General features: G+C 38.0%; 3 protein-coding genes and 1 non-coding gene across 8 annotated transcripts in view; 2 read left to right on the top strand and 2 right to left on the bottom strand.

Moving 5' to 3' along the window:
* Positions 1–2727: 2727 nt before the first annotated feature.
* LOC122076555 (pentatricopeptide repeat-containing protein At5g61370, mitochondrial) lies at positions 2728–6285 on the bottom strand. 5 transcript variants are annotated; one of them, XM_042641914.1, is made up of 4 exons: positions 4712–6285; positions 4300–4360; positions 3220–4128; positions 2728–3126 (listed from the first exon to the last, which is right to left on the bottom strand). In XM_042641914.1, exon 1 carries the CDS (start codon positions 6236–6238, stop codon positions 4763–4765), a length of 1476 nt encoding a protein of 491 aa, XP_042497848.1. In that variant the 5' UTR covers positions 6239–6285; the 3' UTR covers positions 2728–3126; positions 3220–4128; positions 4300–4360; positions 4712–4762. The 5 variants fall into 5 exon arrangements, with proteins under 5 accessions (XP_042497848.1, XP_042497849.1, XP_042497846.1 ...); XM_042641915.1 differs by having other exon boundaries at positions 3220–3338; XM_042641912.1 differs by lacking the exon at positions 3220–4128 and having other exon boundaries at positions 2728–2834; positions 2939–3126.
* A 383-nt stretch (positions 6286–6668) lies between these two features.
* On the top strand, positions 6669–12583 carry LOC122076556 (vesicle transport v-SNARE 13). Its single transcript, XM_042641917.1, has 6 exons — positions 6669–6746; positions 7101–7259; positions 8990–9048; positions 9131–9319; positions 11017–11187; positions 12264–12583. Exons 2-6 carry the CDS (start codon positions 7166–7168, stop codon positions 12414–12416), a joined length of 666 nt encoding a protein of 221 aa, XP_042497851.1. The 5' UTR covers positions 6669–6746; positions 7101–7165; the 3' UTR covers positions 12417–12583.
* Positions 12584–14043: 1460 nt separating this feature from the next.
* On the top strand, positions 14044–14116 carry TRNAA-UGC. The gene has a single exon. It is a non-coding gene; the product is annotated as a tRNA-Ala (tRNA).
* Positions 14117–14808: 692 nt separating this feature from the next.
* LOC122075752 (protein NEN1-like) overlaps positions 14809–16638 on the bottom strand; it is a 6737-nt gene continuing 4907 nt past the window's right edge. The window contains exons 5-7 of the mRNA XM_042640898.1: positions 15885–15987; positions 15296–15734; positions 14809–15174 (exon numbers count right to left, since the gene is read on the bottom strand). Coding sequence (XP_042496832.1) covers positions 14940–15174; positions 15296–15734; positions 15885–15987 — 777 coding nt within the window. The 3' untranslated portion in view covers positions 14809–14939. The remainder of the gene's footprint in view (positions 15175–15295; positions 15735–15884; positions 15988–16638) is intronic.

The following is a 16638-nucleotide window of genomic DNA, read 5'->3' as shown; positions in this document are numbered from 1 at the left end:
CTATCAGGCCTAGCATTTACTCAATACTAATTATGACTGCACCCAAATCCAAAGGTACACATTCCCAGTTTCCACCAATGACATACAATGATTAGGTCTTCACCCCAGTTTTTCCAGAATGGTTTGAGAGGCTGCACCTAAGATGTTTAGGTAGTGGTAACTACCAAGGAACATACAACCCCTATGTCCAGCACCCACTGAACACCAATTACAAAAATAAGGTTGGGTTTATAACAATACCCTATAGTGAAACACTCATACATACAAATTTCCCCCAAAATAGACTACAACTATCACTTAAGCATTTTATCAAACATCTTGCCTACAGTCAAGGATTAAAGTATCGGTATCGGTCATCGTATCGGTCGGCCAAAATTAAGATACGTATCGGAGAGTATCGTATCGTAACGGAGTTACACTAAGATACGCTAGAGATACACACATAAATGGATAGAAAACATTTTTTTAAACACTTTTGCATAAAGAATTTGTTAAAAAAAGCTATTGATAACATGTATTATGCATAAACACTAAATTGAGGGTATCGTACTAAGAATTCAAGGTCTGTAGTTGTCCCATAAATGTAAAATCCTTGTTCCCAACCTTGATTTTCACTTTAGTTAGAGAGAAATATGACTGACAGCAACTTTGGAATAAAAACCTTTCAAAAAATCGTTTTTTTTTTCTGAAAAATTACCCATATTGGCCATTATATGACCGTAGCGCCGATACGTATCGATACTCACCGATATGTATTGATATATATATCGATACTCATCGATACGTGCTGATATATATCGATACGTACCGATCGATACATACTGATACTCACCGATACATACCAATACATACCGAAACGTACATTTTACCTCAATTTTATATTTTTCATAGAGTCGTATCGAGGCATGTTGTATCGTATCGATGTGTATTAGTGGTGTATTGATGCATATCGGTATGTATTGTAGGATATATATCAATATAAAATGATTTAAAAAATTCAATGTATCGTATCGGTGTGTATCGTATCGGCTGACTAAATTTAAAATACGTATCGGAGGGTATCGTATCGATATCGAAGATACTTAAAACCATGGAAAAAACCCACCGAATCTAGTCATTATATCAAAAGGTAGTTAAAAAAAAAATCCAATAAAATCTCTTTGCAATCCCAAATCCCAAGACTCCTAACTTAGTAGCTTCTCCTACTCCTTTGGTAAAAGGAACTTGCGACCCAAGAAACTTCCCATATTCGTAAATCCAAAGTTCTTATTTTATTGGAAGTTGGATTGTTGGAAGATATAATTTATATTTTCTAATCCTTAACCATAACCTAACGTTCTAACCAAGAGAAAGACTCTTGCCTGCAACCCTTGAATTATTGATATGTGATTTTCTTCTTTTTTCTGCATTTTTCATATTTTTCTGTATTTTTATGATTTATTTACATATTTATTGCATTTAAATATATATATAAAACAAAAAAAACAAGACTCGGCCTCACTGGGTTTAACCAGGTCGACTCGCTAGGTTTTTCATCCGACAAGTCGGGTAGAAAAACCTGGTTTTCCAACAATGAATTAAGGAAAGTGGATAAAGTTAATATATGATATTTAAAAAAGAAGAAGAAGAAAAAGAATGAGCAAAATCATGTGAAAGTAGGAGAGAGAGAGAGAGAGACAAAGAGTATTTAAGTATTATAACAACATAATAATATAAAGGGTACCAGCAATTTAAGAAAATAAAAAAAGAATGGAAAGAAGAGATAATGAAGAAAAAATAATAAAATTGTCAAGTGAAAGATTTGCCACTTCGTGCTTTTATATAATAGTATGATAGTATGATATATATATATATATATATATAGTTTTGATGTAAATGGCTCAATTGCATTTCATTAAATGGTTTAGATTTGATTTTGACACCCTTAGCTCATCACAGCTGCTACCATGATCATAACAATCCCCACTGGAATCAAAATCTTTAGGTTGGATTGCTACAATGTGGGGAGTTTTGATAATCGAAAATAAACCTAAAAATTGAAATTAGGAATAAAAAAACAAAGATTTTTATAAAGCTTGATTTTTCAGAATTTTTTATTTAGAAGACTTACAGATCTTGCTACTACAGGTTATAAGTTTCAGTGCTTTGCTACTATTTTACTAACTAAAAGAAGAAGAAAAGAAAACAACAAATTCCATAATAGGTTGCAAGAATTGACATTAATCATATTTCAGGGTTGGTTGATTCCACCGATTTTGATCCGACTTCCAAAACCATGCATAATGAAGATTTATCGGTAACATAATTTGGGAAATCCAATCCAATTTGACCCAATAGTTTGACAGATCATTAAACAATAATTCAGAAAGTTGATAATTAGAGAGTTCCAATTATGGATATTTGTCCATGGGATTTGAAAATTTCTCTGGAGTCTGGACTAGAATATCTGTTTGTTTCTGGATGTCCACAACAGGAGAGAAGATTAAAGGGGGGAGGTGAGGACAGGGGAATGATAGCTCATATTCCTTGTGTCATAATTAACTACTGTAATGACCACCAAGGATGAGTGGAGTATTCGGAATCACTGAACAATTGGCCTGAAGAATTCAGGCCAGTGCAGCTTTCCACTGGCAACTCCAAAATTTCTTTGTGCAATAACAAGGGGCCCAGATTGTATGGGCAAAGCCCTAACAAGAAAGCATTATACTACTTCATCTGCACTTGTCATTCAGTTTGAGAAGTCCATGTTATCACAGATTTCCTTGTGCACCAACAACTTTTCATCAAAGTATAAGATGAAGGATGAGGCATTTGGAACACTGTACATAAGCAAGCTGTTGAACCAAAGTACATCATGGGCTACTCAAATTTGTACTTTGTAGTTGAATTGTTGAATTTGCAAATAAGAATAACATGCAAAGACAGATTCCAAATTTACCATACAGTGGATGAGCTTCTTCAATTCAGTATCCTAACAGAAAAGGCCTCAAAAGTTGATACCCAGGGCATGAAGAACCCGCAGAAGACCCCACACTCCCGGCACTGCCAAGGCTCAACCAAAAGGCGAAATAATACTGGAAAGAGAATAGGAATGCAATTTTGAGTAGTATGTCAAACTGATTATTCCTGCATGGTCAGACAGAGGAACCCATCATAGCAAATCTGAAGAAGTGAAACTTCTAGAAGAAATCCTAAATCCAAAATGAAAGAAATGCTTACACAACAAAACAAAATAATAGTATCGACAGTCCAGTAAAAATGTGCAGGGAAGAGCCCGAGTTAGACCACAATGATTTCAAGTATTAGAAACAGACCAGCAACAAGATCCATCAATGAACCTGTAACCATGACCATGAGATTGAAAACCAGTAGAAATCCAAGGACTCAAACATATCAAACTGACAGGGAAACAAAGCCACCTTGGCAATGAATTCCAAGTGAAAAAAAGAAGGAATTCCATTAATATTGAAGGAAAAAACGGATGGAAAGGGACTGCATATAGAAGAAAGTACTTTTGAGAGCAACGAGAAGGAGTTTTGAGCATAAGGCAAAGACCACACAGCTGATCCTCAGACCATTCTTTATTTATTTATTTTTGCAGAGGACAAATGTCACAACTCTTTTTTGAAACTGAAACAAAAGAAACAGATTGGCCAATGATAATGTTTAGAATAACATGGGCATCCTAATTTCTATTTTTCACTCCTCCCATAAGAACTAATTTGTCAACTTCATTTCGTCTGTCACAGATACAGGGCTAAAAGCAAGGACATCGGACTTGCAAGGTTAGGTTACTATAAACAATAATCACCTTCACTCTAATAGAGAGAAATCTCCTTTTCCAACCTACAAGTCTTTTCTCCAGCCTTCTAAAATCAGATCTCACACTGTAGTAGAGCTTGGATGTGCCTATCACAATCTCCCATGCTAATATGCTCATTTCCAAAACTCCACATACATTACACTTGAGAGAGCTCAGTTCATTTGCCAAACAAGTCTAAAGTTCATTGCGGTTAGTGACCTGTTCCCACTCAACAAGATGAAATTTCTCATTTCCCTCCAGCTCCTTGCCGATCCAAATGAAATTTCTTTCCAGATTGTTACTGAATTTTCCAACAGTTCAGTAGACTGAAACCATTCGAAAGAAAAAAGACAGCTCCAAGAAAGAAACAATATAAAAGTGAAAATAAACCATTTGAATTTATTGTTTAACAGCAAATGAAATCCATGACATATTGTAAGTTCCAGGACATTAACACCATGAAAACAGGAGAAAACATTAATCAAAAGAGACTATACCTCATGTAAACATTTCTCTTCCTTTAGAGAACCCACAGTCTTCTAATTCACCATTAGAGATCTTGAGAAAAAGGATCATGTGATAAAAAAGAAAGCAACAAAGAGAACAAATCAGACAAAGAATAAGAGAAAAAAAAAGCACAGGAGAGATAAGGAACAATTATTTTCTCATGCTGCATTGAAATGCATTCCCTAAACCCAATAAGGTCCTTCATGTATAGATATTTACAATTAAACACTGTTAATTAGATATTACAATTAACCACTAACACGACATTATTAAAATAATTCTTAAATATTAGAGCTCCAAAAGATAATGAGCCAACCGCCATTGTAACACAGTAATCAGCCACCATTTCAAGAACACATCAAAGGAAAACAGGAAGGATTCTAATGTTATAATGGGACTGACCAACTAGTATGCCGTAGAAGAACTCAAAATGTTGGGGACAGGAAGTATGAATCAAGTAACAGACGCATTCTTCTTCTTATCCTTATTTCTAGTACTACTGTCTTTTTTCTTCCCTATTTTTCGCTTTGTCCTTGTATCTGCTGTCAGCTCTTTCCTGTCATTCAGGTTGACTACCTCTCTTCTCTTTGTCTTCTTAAACACCTCAGTGATAGATGGATCCAACACGTCACTTGAGCAGTGAAGGGCGATGCCCATATTCACTGCTTCATCCCAGAGCTGCATACCCCTTTCAAACTCTCCTCCCCTACAAAGTTTGGCTATCAGGAGATCATATACTGGCCCACAATCCCTTACAAAGCTTTTCTTCATCCGCTCAAGAAGATCAAGAGCATGGTTCACCCTCTCAACCCCACAGAGAACACCAATCAAATCATAGTAAAACCTTGGTTCTGGGATAAACCCTTCTTTAATCATCTCATCCACGATCTGATTCCCTCTTCCAAATCTACCTGTCAAATACAGAACTCTCACAACAAGATAGAAGCTCACCCAATTAGGATGACAACCTGATTTCTTCATGGAGTAGAGAACTCGACAAGCTTCCTTCACTCTTCTTGTCCTACCCAAACAAGAGAGCAAGATGTTGAAGCTAATTACATTAGGCAACACCCCATTAGACCTCATCTCTATCATCAAACTGGTAGCTTCAGGAACAAGTGCCGATGGATTGAATTTGAGGTTCCTCTTGCAAAGGCACCTGAGGAGAGTGTTATAACAGAACAAGTCCGGCATAACCCCAAAAAGCTTCATTTCCTTGAGAATCCTGCGAGCTTCCCTGACGTTGCCATGGACACACCATCCATAAAGAAGATTCTTATAAATGCAAGGCTCTACACCAGATATCTTACTCTTGTGGTGCCAAACAACCCCTTCAGCTTTCCTAGCATGCCCACTGGTACAAAGGGCTTGAACGATGCCATTAACAGTAAACCCATCTCTTGAGCACTTGAACTTCTCCAAGTTCTTAAAGAGCCCTACGGCTTCATCTTCTCTTCCCAGTTTCACCAATGTCTCGGCGACAAGACTAAAAGTTCCCTCCTCCATCTTCCGTTGCTCCATTCTCAGATCTGAAATCAATATATCCATGGCAGTGACATCTTTCTTGTCAGCAAATACCCGGATTGCATGATTGAACTCCTCGTCCCCCAATTTGCAGTTCAAGTTTTTGCGAGACCAAGTGAAGAATCTAAGTAACCTTCTGCTGGGCGCTTCATCTTTGCAAGCATCAATAACCTGAGCTACAAGGGTAGGAGTTATTGAAATCCTCGGTCGATCAAGACTTGATTCCAACTCATCTAGACCACCGATTCCGCTCGACACAATGTGGCATATCTCTTGCAAGTCAGGAGAAATAGGAGAAGCAGATGAAGTCGTCGAGAAGAACGAGAATTCGAGATGCTGGCATAGTGGTGCCCGGATGCCCAGTAATAGAGAACTGTACAATTTTGATCCCAACTGCAAAAGCATCTTCGTTGAGGAATTTTGTCAAACGGTTGGCAAACGAAGATAGCTCATAGCTAGCGCCTAGCGTGCTTAGCCTGGCTTTGCTGGCATGGTTTTAAAAATTCGACGAAATGGAATAGGACGGTCCAACCGGGTTAACTCGAGTCATATCCTTTCTTCCTTTTTGGAAAGATCCTCTTCGCTCTTGTTTAGAAATCAAAACCACGGACAAAGGAGACTCATCGGAGAAACGGCGAGGAGAACGAGGGAGACCTTTGCTTTCCCTGCGAGAGGCCGAGTGGGGTAATTATTGTAATTTCGTCCTTATTAAGGGATATGCGTAATTTTTAAATACACTCGGCCTCGTCTGCTATTATTTTGAGATCGTTGGAGGAGCACAACCCACGCCACGACCACGAGACACGAGGTGATCGTTGGTCGGAATCTGGAGTGTCTTCGGGGAATTTTTTTTTTTTTTTTAAGTATTTTTTTTTTTTTTTTTAGTATTTCCCGATCTTCAGATTCCCTCCAGGTATGTCTTCATTGCAGCGTTTCTTTTTGTTAATCAGTCTTTTCTCCATAAAAACTTCCATTAGATCTTCATATTTCTCTCTTGATCAAAAAATTTACAGAACTTTTAGAAAAATCGATCGATCGATCGATCGATCTCTCCATCATTCGGTGCCCCCTTCGATTTCATATATCGACTAAGGAGGGACTTATCGGATTTCTAGGGTTTCTGCGATTAATTGATCGAAGTAATCGAATAATGAATTTGTAGGATTTTAGTTTTCTCAACGGAAAATGAAATTAATGGCAAATGATGTCCAACTCAATTGACCAAAACCTGCGAATTTTGACATGATTGTTTGTCCCTTATGTTTAGAGCGGCGTCGAATTAAAGATCTCTTGATCATTGTTGAGAAAAGGGTCAGTAAGAGCTTTGGCACGATGAGTGAGGTATTTGAAGGATATGAGCGCCAATACTGCGAGCGTTCGGCGAATCTATCCAGAAAGTGTACCTCGGCTGGTATTCTCGAGGGAGGTGAGAACTGCGCCTCCTTATTCATCTGCAAGACTGTAATTTTTATATTTTGTTTAATTTGTTTGATTTACATGAGTTCAGCTTCTTCTTCTTTTTTCTGTTACATTGAATATTTTTCTACTTTTTAAAAGCTTTAATATTTGATGCACATGCTTGCTTGATCCACACACAAAAGGCTAACATCTGATATGAAGGACAAAAAAGGGTTTTTCCCTATAATATTTACCTTTTTGGTACCACTTGTTTACTAAACTTGGATGATATATATAACATTAGATGTTCCCGATGATTTTTGTTTTGTTTTGTTTCTGTTAGTATAACAGATGAGAATGCTAAGAATGTTGCATTTATGAGGGATATTAACCGAGTCCAAAGATTATTATTATTGTTATTGTGATTTTTGTTCTTTTCTGTCGTATGATCATGTATTATCAGGTAAGAAACTTGATAATTTTGTTGGGTAAGGGCAAAAAACTTGAGTTCTTTTTTGTACTTTCTCCCCTCCCTCTTTGGGTTCCAATCTTTTTTCTAGGTCAAGCATCATAGTTTAATGTTTGTTGATTTGACAAAAGCATAGCAACAAACCTGTGGCATTTAGAAGGAGCTGATATGGAAAACAAGTATGATTTTTCAGTGTTTTAATGGGATTAGTTTGTTAGGTCCTGTTTGAACTGAATGATTATTTCCTTTCCATATATTATGGACAAATATCAATATGGAACAATTTACTTAATCAAAGAATTTTGGTCTTTATCAATGTGGCAGTATGGTCTAATTGGCACATTTACTTTAGATATTAGTCTTTCTGATAATTTGGTCTGGTGACATATGGGGACTTGGGTTAGTGGATATTTTTGTGATGAGTCATCATGTCTAAGAATTGATCAGTATGGGTTGATTATTGCATTTGATAGACTACAACTGAATTGGGGGTACTAGGTGGACTTAAAACATTTGTTGTTACAATACCTCAGATGTAAAGTTAACCTTGTGTTGCACTTGAATATTCATTTGTTTGTCAGGTGGTCCTATTTTGAATATGGTTCTTGGTTCTTTCAGATATCATTGATACATGAAAGCAGGTTGTTGGGAGAGGGCTAAATATGAACCATTGACCATGGATTTTATAATCCCACATATAGTGTTATGCTCTTTTTGGACTTTGGATTTGCATGTTACCTGTGAATTTAGGGTTTCCAGGTTTAGGCTTTGTAATGTGGTTAGTCTATACTAAGTACTTTATAACATGGAGACTGTATGCTCGTTTGGTCTATTCAGTCGTTGAACTCTTTTCATCCTTCGGTTTGCACTTTGCAAGTTACTTGGGCTGAATATATCTTCTATTCTAGTGGGGCTAGTTGTGGACAGAGTCAAACATTAGGGGCCAAAACTTAATCTTACCCATGTACTTATATTAGAAATCAGCAATATAAGATATAAGAGGTTGGAGAGGTTTTGTAGCTTATATCGATAGGAGATTGGACAAAACCGTTTGATACAATTTTCTATGAATAGAATAAAGGATAACACTGAGAAGTTGATTTTTTTTTTTTTCCTTTTCCATTTTGCTGATAAGAGATGAGCTGATGAGGAACCCTTTGTTGTCTTTTAACATAGTGGCATCAAACTTATTTACCAGTGGTTGATGGTCAGCACAAGTTGCACTTATATTGTACTGCCTTTTGGTTTTTTGTCATTGATCATGATGTTTCATCTCTTTGATGCTGCAGAGCAGAAGAAGCAAAAAGTTTCTGAAATAAAAGCTGGATTGGAGGATGCTGAAGCTTTGGTAATGTTTAAATCATATTCTCAACTGTAGTTTCCCTCCCATTTTTTGTTTACTAAAATTGTGTTGATTTGAATTTCTTCAGATTAGGAAAATGGACCTTGAGGCAAGAAGTTTGCAGCCAAGTGTGAAGGCTATGCTCCTGGCGAAGTTAAGGGAGTATAAATCTGATCTGAACAATCTGAAAAGTGAAGTTAAGAGAATTACATCCACTAATGCTAATCAGGCTGCACGAGATGAATTGTTAGAATCAGGGATGGCTGATACATTAATGGTATGTTTGAATCTATATGACCTGCTTTCTGTTCATTCTTATTGTTCAATACTTCATTTATTGTATAAAAATGTTGCTCGGAAGATCCTAGGATTAAAATATGTGAAGGCTGGTTTTAGTTCTCAAGGTGCCAAAGCGAGACATTGTGCTGGACAGGAGCCTTGGTGCCTAGGCGAGGCCTTAATGGTTTGACATGCATATAACAGGGTTTTATTTAGGACATTTCAGGTTATGTTAGTACTTATTGTTTGCTAATATCCTGACCAAGTTATGTTAATATTTAGTTTATTTGATACTGATGTAAAAGTATAAACTAAATATGGGACATGAATCTTCACCAATCAATCAGTGATCATTCAACATTCATCGCAATGAGCAAGAAATAATAATTTTTTTTTCTTCCAACTTTGACCCCTTTTTTACTGTTTTCTCAATTTTGACCCCTTAAATATATGATAAGCTGCAATAATGTGCCCCGTAAAAGAATACAACCATTCATAAATTTAAATAATAATAATAATAACTAGGTCAAGGACCAAGTTGAGAAGGGAAAGAACTAGGCAAGTGCAAGCCTCGCCCTTTCTGAAGGACAGAGGCTTAGGCATCGCCTGAGTGAGGCCTTGACGACTATGACTTGTATACTCTACATTTCACTGCTGATAGCTTTCTGAAATTCATTCCCCAAGCAGTTTCTATGCATCCTGGAGGTTCTAGTTGTTCTTGTTTTCAACAAAAGGATATATACAGTTATTAGTTTTATACTTGTCTATAAGCAGGACTGATTCTATTCGTTTTGGGAAGAATATAGAGATTTGGAGGTTTAAGGATGGAGCAAGTATTTTGCTTTTTAAAATTTGCTTTAAAAAATTGAACTACTTCACAAGAGCAAAAGGTAAATGACTTATTTAGAGAATCAGAATCCCTTGATACCTGGATTGAATACTGCAACATTCATAATACCTGGATTGAATACTGCAACATTCATATGATCATATCCAATTTGTCCTCACTAATTGTTCAACATGAATTTCATGTCCATTAGAGAGATGGCTGGTGGAAAATTCCGGACATAGAAGTTGGAATTGGCTGTATTAATTTCTTGTTTCCAAATAGCTGATGGTTGCTTACAAATGAGACAGTTTCTGTACCTTGGGGAACAATATTTTGGAATGAAAAAGACTATAAAAGGGATTAAGAAGGAAAAAGGGAGTGGGGAGGGGGGAGGGGGGTGAGGAATTATTAGAATTTGGCTATTGCTTAGTTCCTGGCTTGAGCACAATGTGCTCAAATTTCATGGTGTGATTTGGTCCTCACAAATTGTTCAATATGGACTTCAAGTCGAAATTAGAGTGATGAATGGAGAACAGATACCGGACAGCGAAGTTTGAACATGGTACTGACTAGCAAACTTCCTTTCTGTTAGTTCTTGGCAACCAAATTCTGCTTTTCTTCTTTTTTTTTTTGGTAAAAAAACTTCTTCACCAGTCGTAGTACTAGTTTATGCTCTCATTGCAAGAAAATTGTTTTTCTGCACATATGTCTGATCTGCAGGGTGATGAAAGTAATATGGTTTATTGGGCTCGAAGTATTGCATGTCTGCTCCATGCATTGAACCATTTCACTGTTAAGTTTCAGGGATATTTACCCTCTATTTAATTGGTAGACTAATATCACCAATGGATGGATGGAGTTTACAGGCATCTGCTGACCAGAGAAGCAGGTTGTTGATGTCGACTGAAAGAATAAATCACTCCAGTGAACGCATCAAGGAGAGCAGAAGAACCATGCTGGAGACGGAAGAACTTGGTGTCTCAATCCTTCAGGATTTGCATCAACAACGCCAGTCTCTCCTGCATGCCCATAACACGGTATGTACTGTCCGGATGTTTGACTCTATTTATGGGTACTTAGCACTGCTCTTTTGTGCATTCTTTCGTCATTCTTTTTTTGATAGGTAGGCCCCAAGAAGAGTTGAACCCCTGACCTCTTAATTGTGAGGTGTTGATCTTTGCCAACTGAGCTGCTCCCTAGGGCCTAGGGGTTTAGTTATTTCCTTATCTTTAATGTGACACAACCAACTTGATTTAAGGTCATGGTCTTTCATCCAGTAACAAAGGACACCATTGTCGATCTGAACTATTCTGCTTGGGGTTTCTCCTGGGACATCAGCCAAAGAATCCTTAATATGGTTTGCTACTAATCTATACTGTCCATTGGATAGAAACCCATTGGCTTGACCCTCGTGAAGTTTGTGGGCCACTTCAACTATATAACCGAGAAAGAGGGCTTCATTTTGCTATGTGACAGAGCCCTTCCTCCCCCCCCTCCTTCTTTTCTTCTTCTTATTGGGCGACTCGTACCCAATTTTTAGGTTTTAGGCTTAGTTTTGCACGCACAAAGAGAGGGTGGCATGACCAACATGGGGCACTTTTTGGGCTGCTGACTGAGTTATGTGGAAGATGCATTGTCTTCAGCTCAATTTTGAGTAATCTTGTTAGTTTCCCTATCTCATTTGCTGTGTGAGTTTTAGCTCTAGAGTTGATGGTCAGGAACTCAGGTTTGACATGAATTGTGGACTTCCATCTCAGAAGTGGAATCACAGTGATTTTACTGAGAGTGCAAAGGCACTTCCAATTAATGATGGGGTTTACTAACCCACAGAAATATCCTCATATGTTGCTCACTGCCCTACCCAAATAAGTTACATGGAATCCCTGGCATAACCCAAGAAGTGGGGAGGGGGGAAGAGGTGATTGGGTTGTGACGCTTACAGGTTTTGTGAGGTTGGCATTTTCATTTAACGTAACTGTAATGCACCCCCATTAACTTGAGGTTCTGAATGGTCACGTGCACTGAGTGGTGTTGGTGAGCATGGTGTTATCCACAAATGTACGTATATGGATATGAATCTACAATCTCATTAACATTCCTTTCCTGTTGTCAGCTTCATGGGGTTGATGATAACATTGGGAAGAGTAAGAAGATTTTGACTGCCATGTCAAGAAGGATGAGCAGGAACAAGTGGATTGTTGGCTCCGTAATAGGATCTCTAGTTGTTGCAATCGTCTTGATCCTGTATTTTAAGCTCTCTCATTAGTGAGGCATGCTTGTTCAATCATGTTGTTTGTGACATCTTGCTATTTTCTGTAATTTGCGTGAATGTTTGAAAATATGATTATTTCTCAAGTGTGTCCATGTGTGTACGATCAGATGCTTTGGTGGTATATTGCCATCTTTATAATGCTCATTCTCTCTCTCTCTCTCTCTCTCTCTGTGCCCATTGTTTGCCATTTAAATGGAAGGATATTCTTTGATTTGAGTTTATCATTTTTTTTTTTAAATTATCCTAAACCACATGTCAAATTAATGGTCAATTGTACACATCAGCCTACTAAATGAGTCGTGAAATGATCAATCTCAATTTTTGGTCAATGCTGTATCAGTGGATCAATAAGGTCGAAGAACCAGACTAGGCTCGCACCCAATCTACGCGGCCCTTGCCGTATATATTGAAGGCCCTCGCTCTCGATATTGGTGACCTGTCTAGCTTGTGTCCGTCACAAGCGTGGGAGTCTACTAGGACTGTGGGGCCCGATCAATACAGAAAGACATCCCTCCAAAAATATTCAGAACGTTTCTTCTTTTTTGCTTGATTTTGTGGGTCAGTCGTCGGTAACTGCGTCGGCCGGATCTTCTACTATCAAGCTATGGACATCCAATATGGAGTGTATCGCGGGCGAGTGGTTCTTAGTTCAATTACTTGATGATGTGGTTATGTAATCACAATCTGAAATGAGATACAGTTAGAATTATCCCAGTGTGCCATTTTTTGGAAGATTTACAGTCGTGGGAATCTCTAGAACGTTGGCCTGTAGGGCTATTATCGATTCAATGAGGAATGGATGGCAATAATAATTCACTAATAGGTAAAGCTTCTACAATGGTTGTTCCTATGTTACTGGTTCATGGCTTGTTTCAATTTATGAATTGGCAGTTGCGCAGTTTGCTTATTTTCCTATTCGACAGATCTGCACAACAAACAGATGCTGGACAACTAACAAGGAGTCTCCTCTTAATATGTCAAGTGCTCTCATGGTGCTACAATAAGTGACCTCGAGAAGGGCCAGCTCTTCTACTTCCTGGCACGGGGTATTGATTTACAGACAGCAAGAAAGGCTCTCATCTTCTCCTTTGGAGCTGAGGTGATGGAGCGTTTGCCTTACTCCCTTCGAGAGTAACTATAGAACGATGTTCAAGGGTTGCTGGAACCTGCTCATGGAGTTCTGCAATAATATTATTGTTAAAATTTCCCAACATGATGAGCCATTTTGTAGCCTTTTTTTCCCCCCTTTTTTGTGGTGTACCAAAATATGTACCTCATGAATTCAAAGTTTAGCAGCAAAGGAGAATTAATATCAGTGGCATTATTAGGAATCATTCAACTATTGGCAATACTTGCCAACCATCATTAAACCAGTGGTATTGTTCATCTTAAATTTAAAAAGAAAAATAAAAGAAAGATTCACTAAGCCGTCAACCATTGAGGAACTTGGTAAGTTTCTTAGGACACCCTCCCCAAAACTCGACTCAAATGAAATTTCTGCAAGATTGTGACTAATTGAATCTGTAAATCATAAACCTAATGTGTGGGTTTTTCTAGTTAGATATAACAGGGAAGGTTTTCCATTTTTTTTAACAATAATAAGTTACCTCATTAACCAATCGGGGATGTAGCTCAAATGGTAGAGCGCTCGCTTTGCATGCGAGAGGTACAGGGTTCGATCCCCTGCATCTCCATGTTTTGTTTTTTGTTCCTTCTGTTGTTCCTCATTTCTTCATACATTGTTATGTTGGAGATTTACCCATTCAACATTTATTAATTTTCCAAAAGTCAAAGAGGAATGTTGTTAATTGTTGGGCAATGGCTTCCATTGGAAGGGTATTTGTAGAGATGACAATCAGATTGTTGAAATTAAAGTTGTAGTGGCAGAATTGTTGGCATCAACTTTAGACTGCTTTAGAGGAAAAGAAAAAAAAATTATGGCATTATATAATCATTCCATATCATTCATATTCGAGATATCAAGAGCAATCGATGCCTAGGTGTACAAGGCTCCTGCATGTGCAAGGTTGGGGGGGGGGGGCTAGAATTTGTGGGATCATAATTCTGACATCTTTAATTGGTTGGCAAAAGTTTTCCTTCACCCAGGGTGAACCCTCCATGCACTCTTAATTTGTGACTCACGATAACATTTACTAATTTGAAAAATAATTGCTTTTGTTTTCATTGAATTAGTTAGTGAAATTTACACAAGAGCAGTCGACGCCAAGGTGTACAAGGCTCCTGCATGTGCAAGGTTTGAGGGGTGGGGGCTAGAATTTGTGGGATCATAATTCTGACATCTTTAATTGGTTGGCAAAAGTTTTCCTTCACCCAGGGTGAACTCTCCATGCACTCTTAATTTGTGACTCACGATAACATTTACTAATTTGAAAAATAATTGCTTTTGTTTTCATTGAATTAGTTAGTGAAATTTACAGTCAAATACAAGTATACAATCCAATAATGTTAATCAATTGTACATGGCATTTCACTTTCTTTTCTTGACGGTTGCTCCTACTATCCAGAGTGGATGATCAACTTTTTCGCAAGTAATCGAATACCAGCATTTTGCCGAAAATCGTATGAATCCAAGGAGAAGTAAGCTTCCACCAAAGTTCCTGGAAGAAATAAGGAATCAAGTTCACCTGGATCAAATCTACTGAACACAAGCTTTTGTGCATTGCCTGGAGCTTCTTTCTGGTATATCTCTGTCTGATAGATGTCAACGTCCCCATTTGTCACAATGGGTATGCTGTGTGATAAGATTATACAGTGTGTTTTCAGAAGAGAACTTTGAGAACAGCATATTATATGGCACTTGAAAAGTGATACTTTATGAGGAGAGCAACAAACTAGAATTCAAGAAAACTTACTTTAGTCGGATTGTTGGAGAATATAAGCCATTCTTCCTATTCACAATAGGCCTCCACCCTGAGCTGCTACCAGAGTCCACCATCAACTTTTGTGAAACATTGTCACATGCATCAAGAACCTGGCATAAGCTTGGTGGTATGTCGACCACTATATTCAATCGCGGCCTACCAGCTTTGTCAAAAAACTTTGAGCTTACTCCAAAACGCACTATCAAACCAGTGCAATATAGCTGAAAGAGTACATCTCTGTGCAATAGTTGTATCCTCTGGCCCTGATAAAATGGGACAAAGGATGCCCTAATAGAAGGAACCAAGATTTCATCTGGTGCTAAGAAGCCAGCATAGCCACTGCAACCCTCGGATGACACCGGAGGGGCAAACGTCCCTGGAGACTCTAATATGGGTGTCTCTTCCATTTTGTCATCCACTTGCAAATTTTCTGTTTTCATTTGATCAATAAGTGGCCGACGTTAAATTAGTCTAGTTGTGCAATAGTAGATTCAAAGAAGTGGAGAAAAAAACTCTCAATGTTTCCATTCATAGAGGAAAATCATTGATGTCTGAACTTAAGGTGAGGGGGTAGACATACTTATGTTTGTTTCATCAAGTGAAGCTTTTCCATTGTTACAACTCCTTGCTGCATTTGGTGGAACCCAACTGTAGGGTAAAAATATATTTGGAAGGTTTGTTTCCTGCAGAAAATGCAGCAATGGCCCTTGAGCAACCAAGTAATGTATGCATTACAGTGTCGATGTAATTGAACTAAGTGCCATCTATCAAAGAAACAGCACAAATGTAGCACACAAAAGGTGATGGATCATGGTGTTAATATCTATCAATAAACATTTTCCTCAATTAGTAGACATTTCGAAACTTGAAAACAGTCTCTCCTGCGAAGCAGGGGGTAAGGCTGCGTACATTTGCCCCTTCCAGGCTCTGCAATAGCGGGAGCCTCATGCACTGGCTTGCTCTTTTTTTTCTTTCCCCGAACAACCAAGAAGAAATTGCAAAAGATTGGATGGTTAGGATTGTCCACTTTCCAGTTAGATAAAATTTTTGTCATAGCAACTCTTGTCAGCAAGACCTACCATATGCATCGTTGGCCCCAATGTTCCTAGAATCAGATCCTAAATCCACGGTCAGTTAACCATTTTCAATTTGAAATGGTGAACATCTCATGTTTTAAAGGATCCAAAAGTGTTGGATAAGGACCACTTCATCATTCTCTAGTAGCATAGGATCAACCAGCCTTTTAAGACCAAAACTTCAGATATTACAACACAGAGATTGGAAGAAAAACAGATTAAGCCAGTAAACACACCCCACCACCACCCCCCCCCCCC

Source organism: Macadamia integrifolia, chromosome 4 (genome assembly GCF_013358625.1).
Source record: "Macadamia integrifolia cultivar HAES 741 chromosome 4, SCU_Mint_v3, whole genome shotgun sequence".
In the NCBI taxonomy this organism is placed as follows: Eukaryota; Viridiplantae; Streptophyta; class Magnoliopsida; order Proteales; family Proteaceae; genus Macadamia; species Macadamia integrifolia.
Note: the sequence above shows the minus strand (reverse complement) of the source record. Positions and strands in the feature narration are given on the sequence as shown.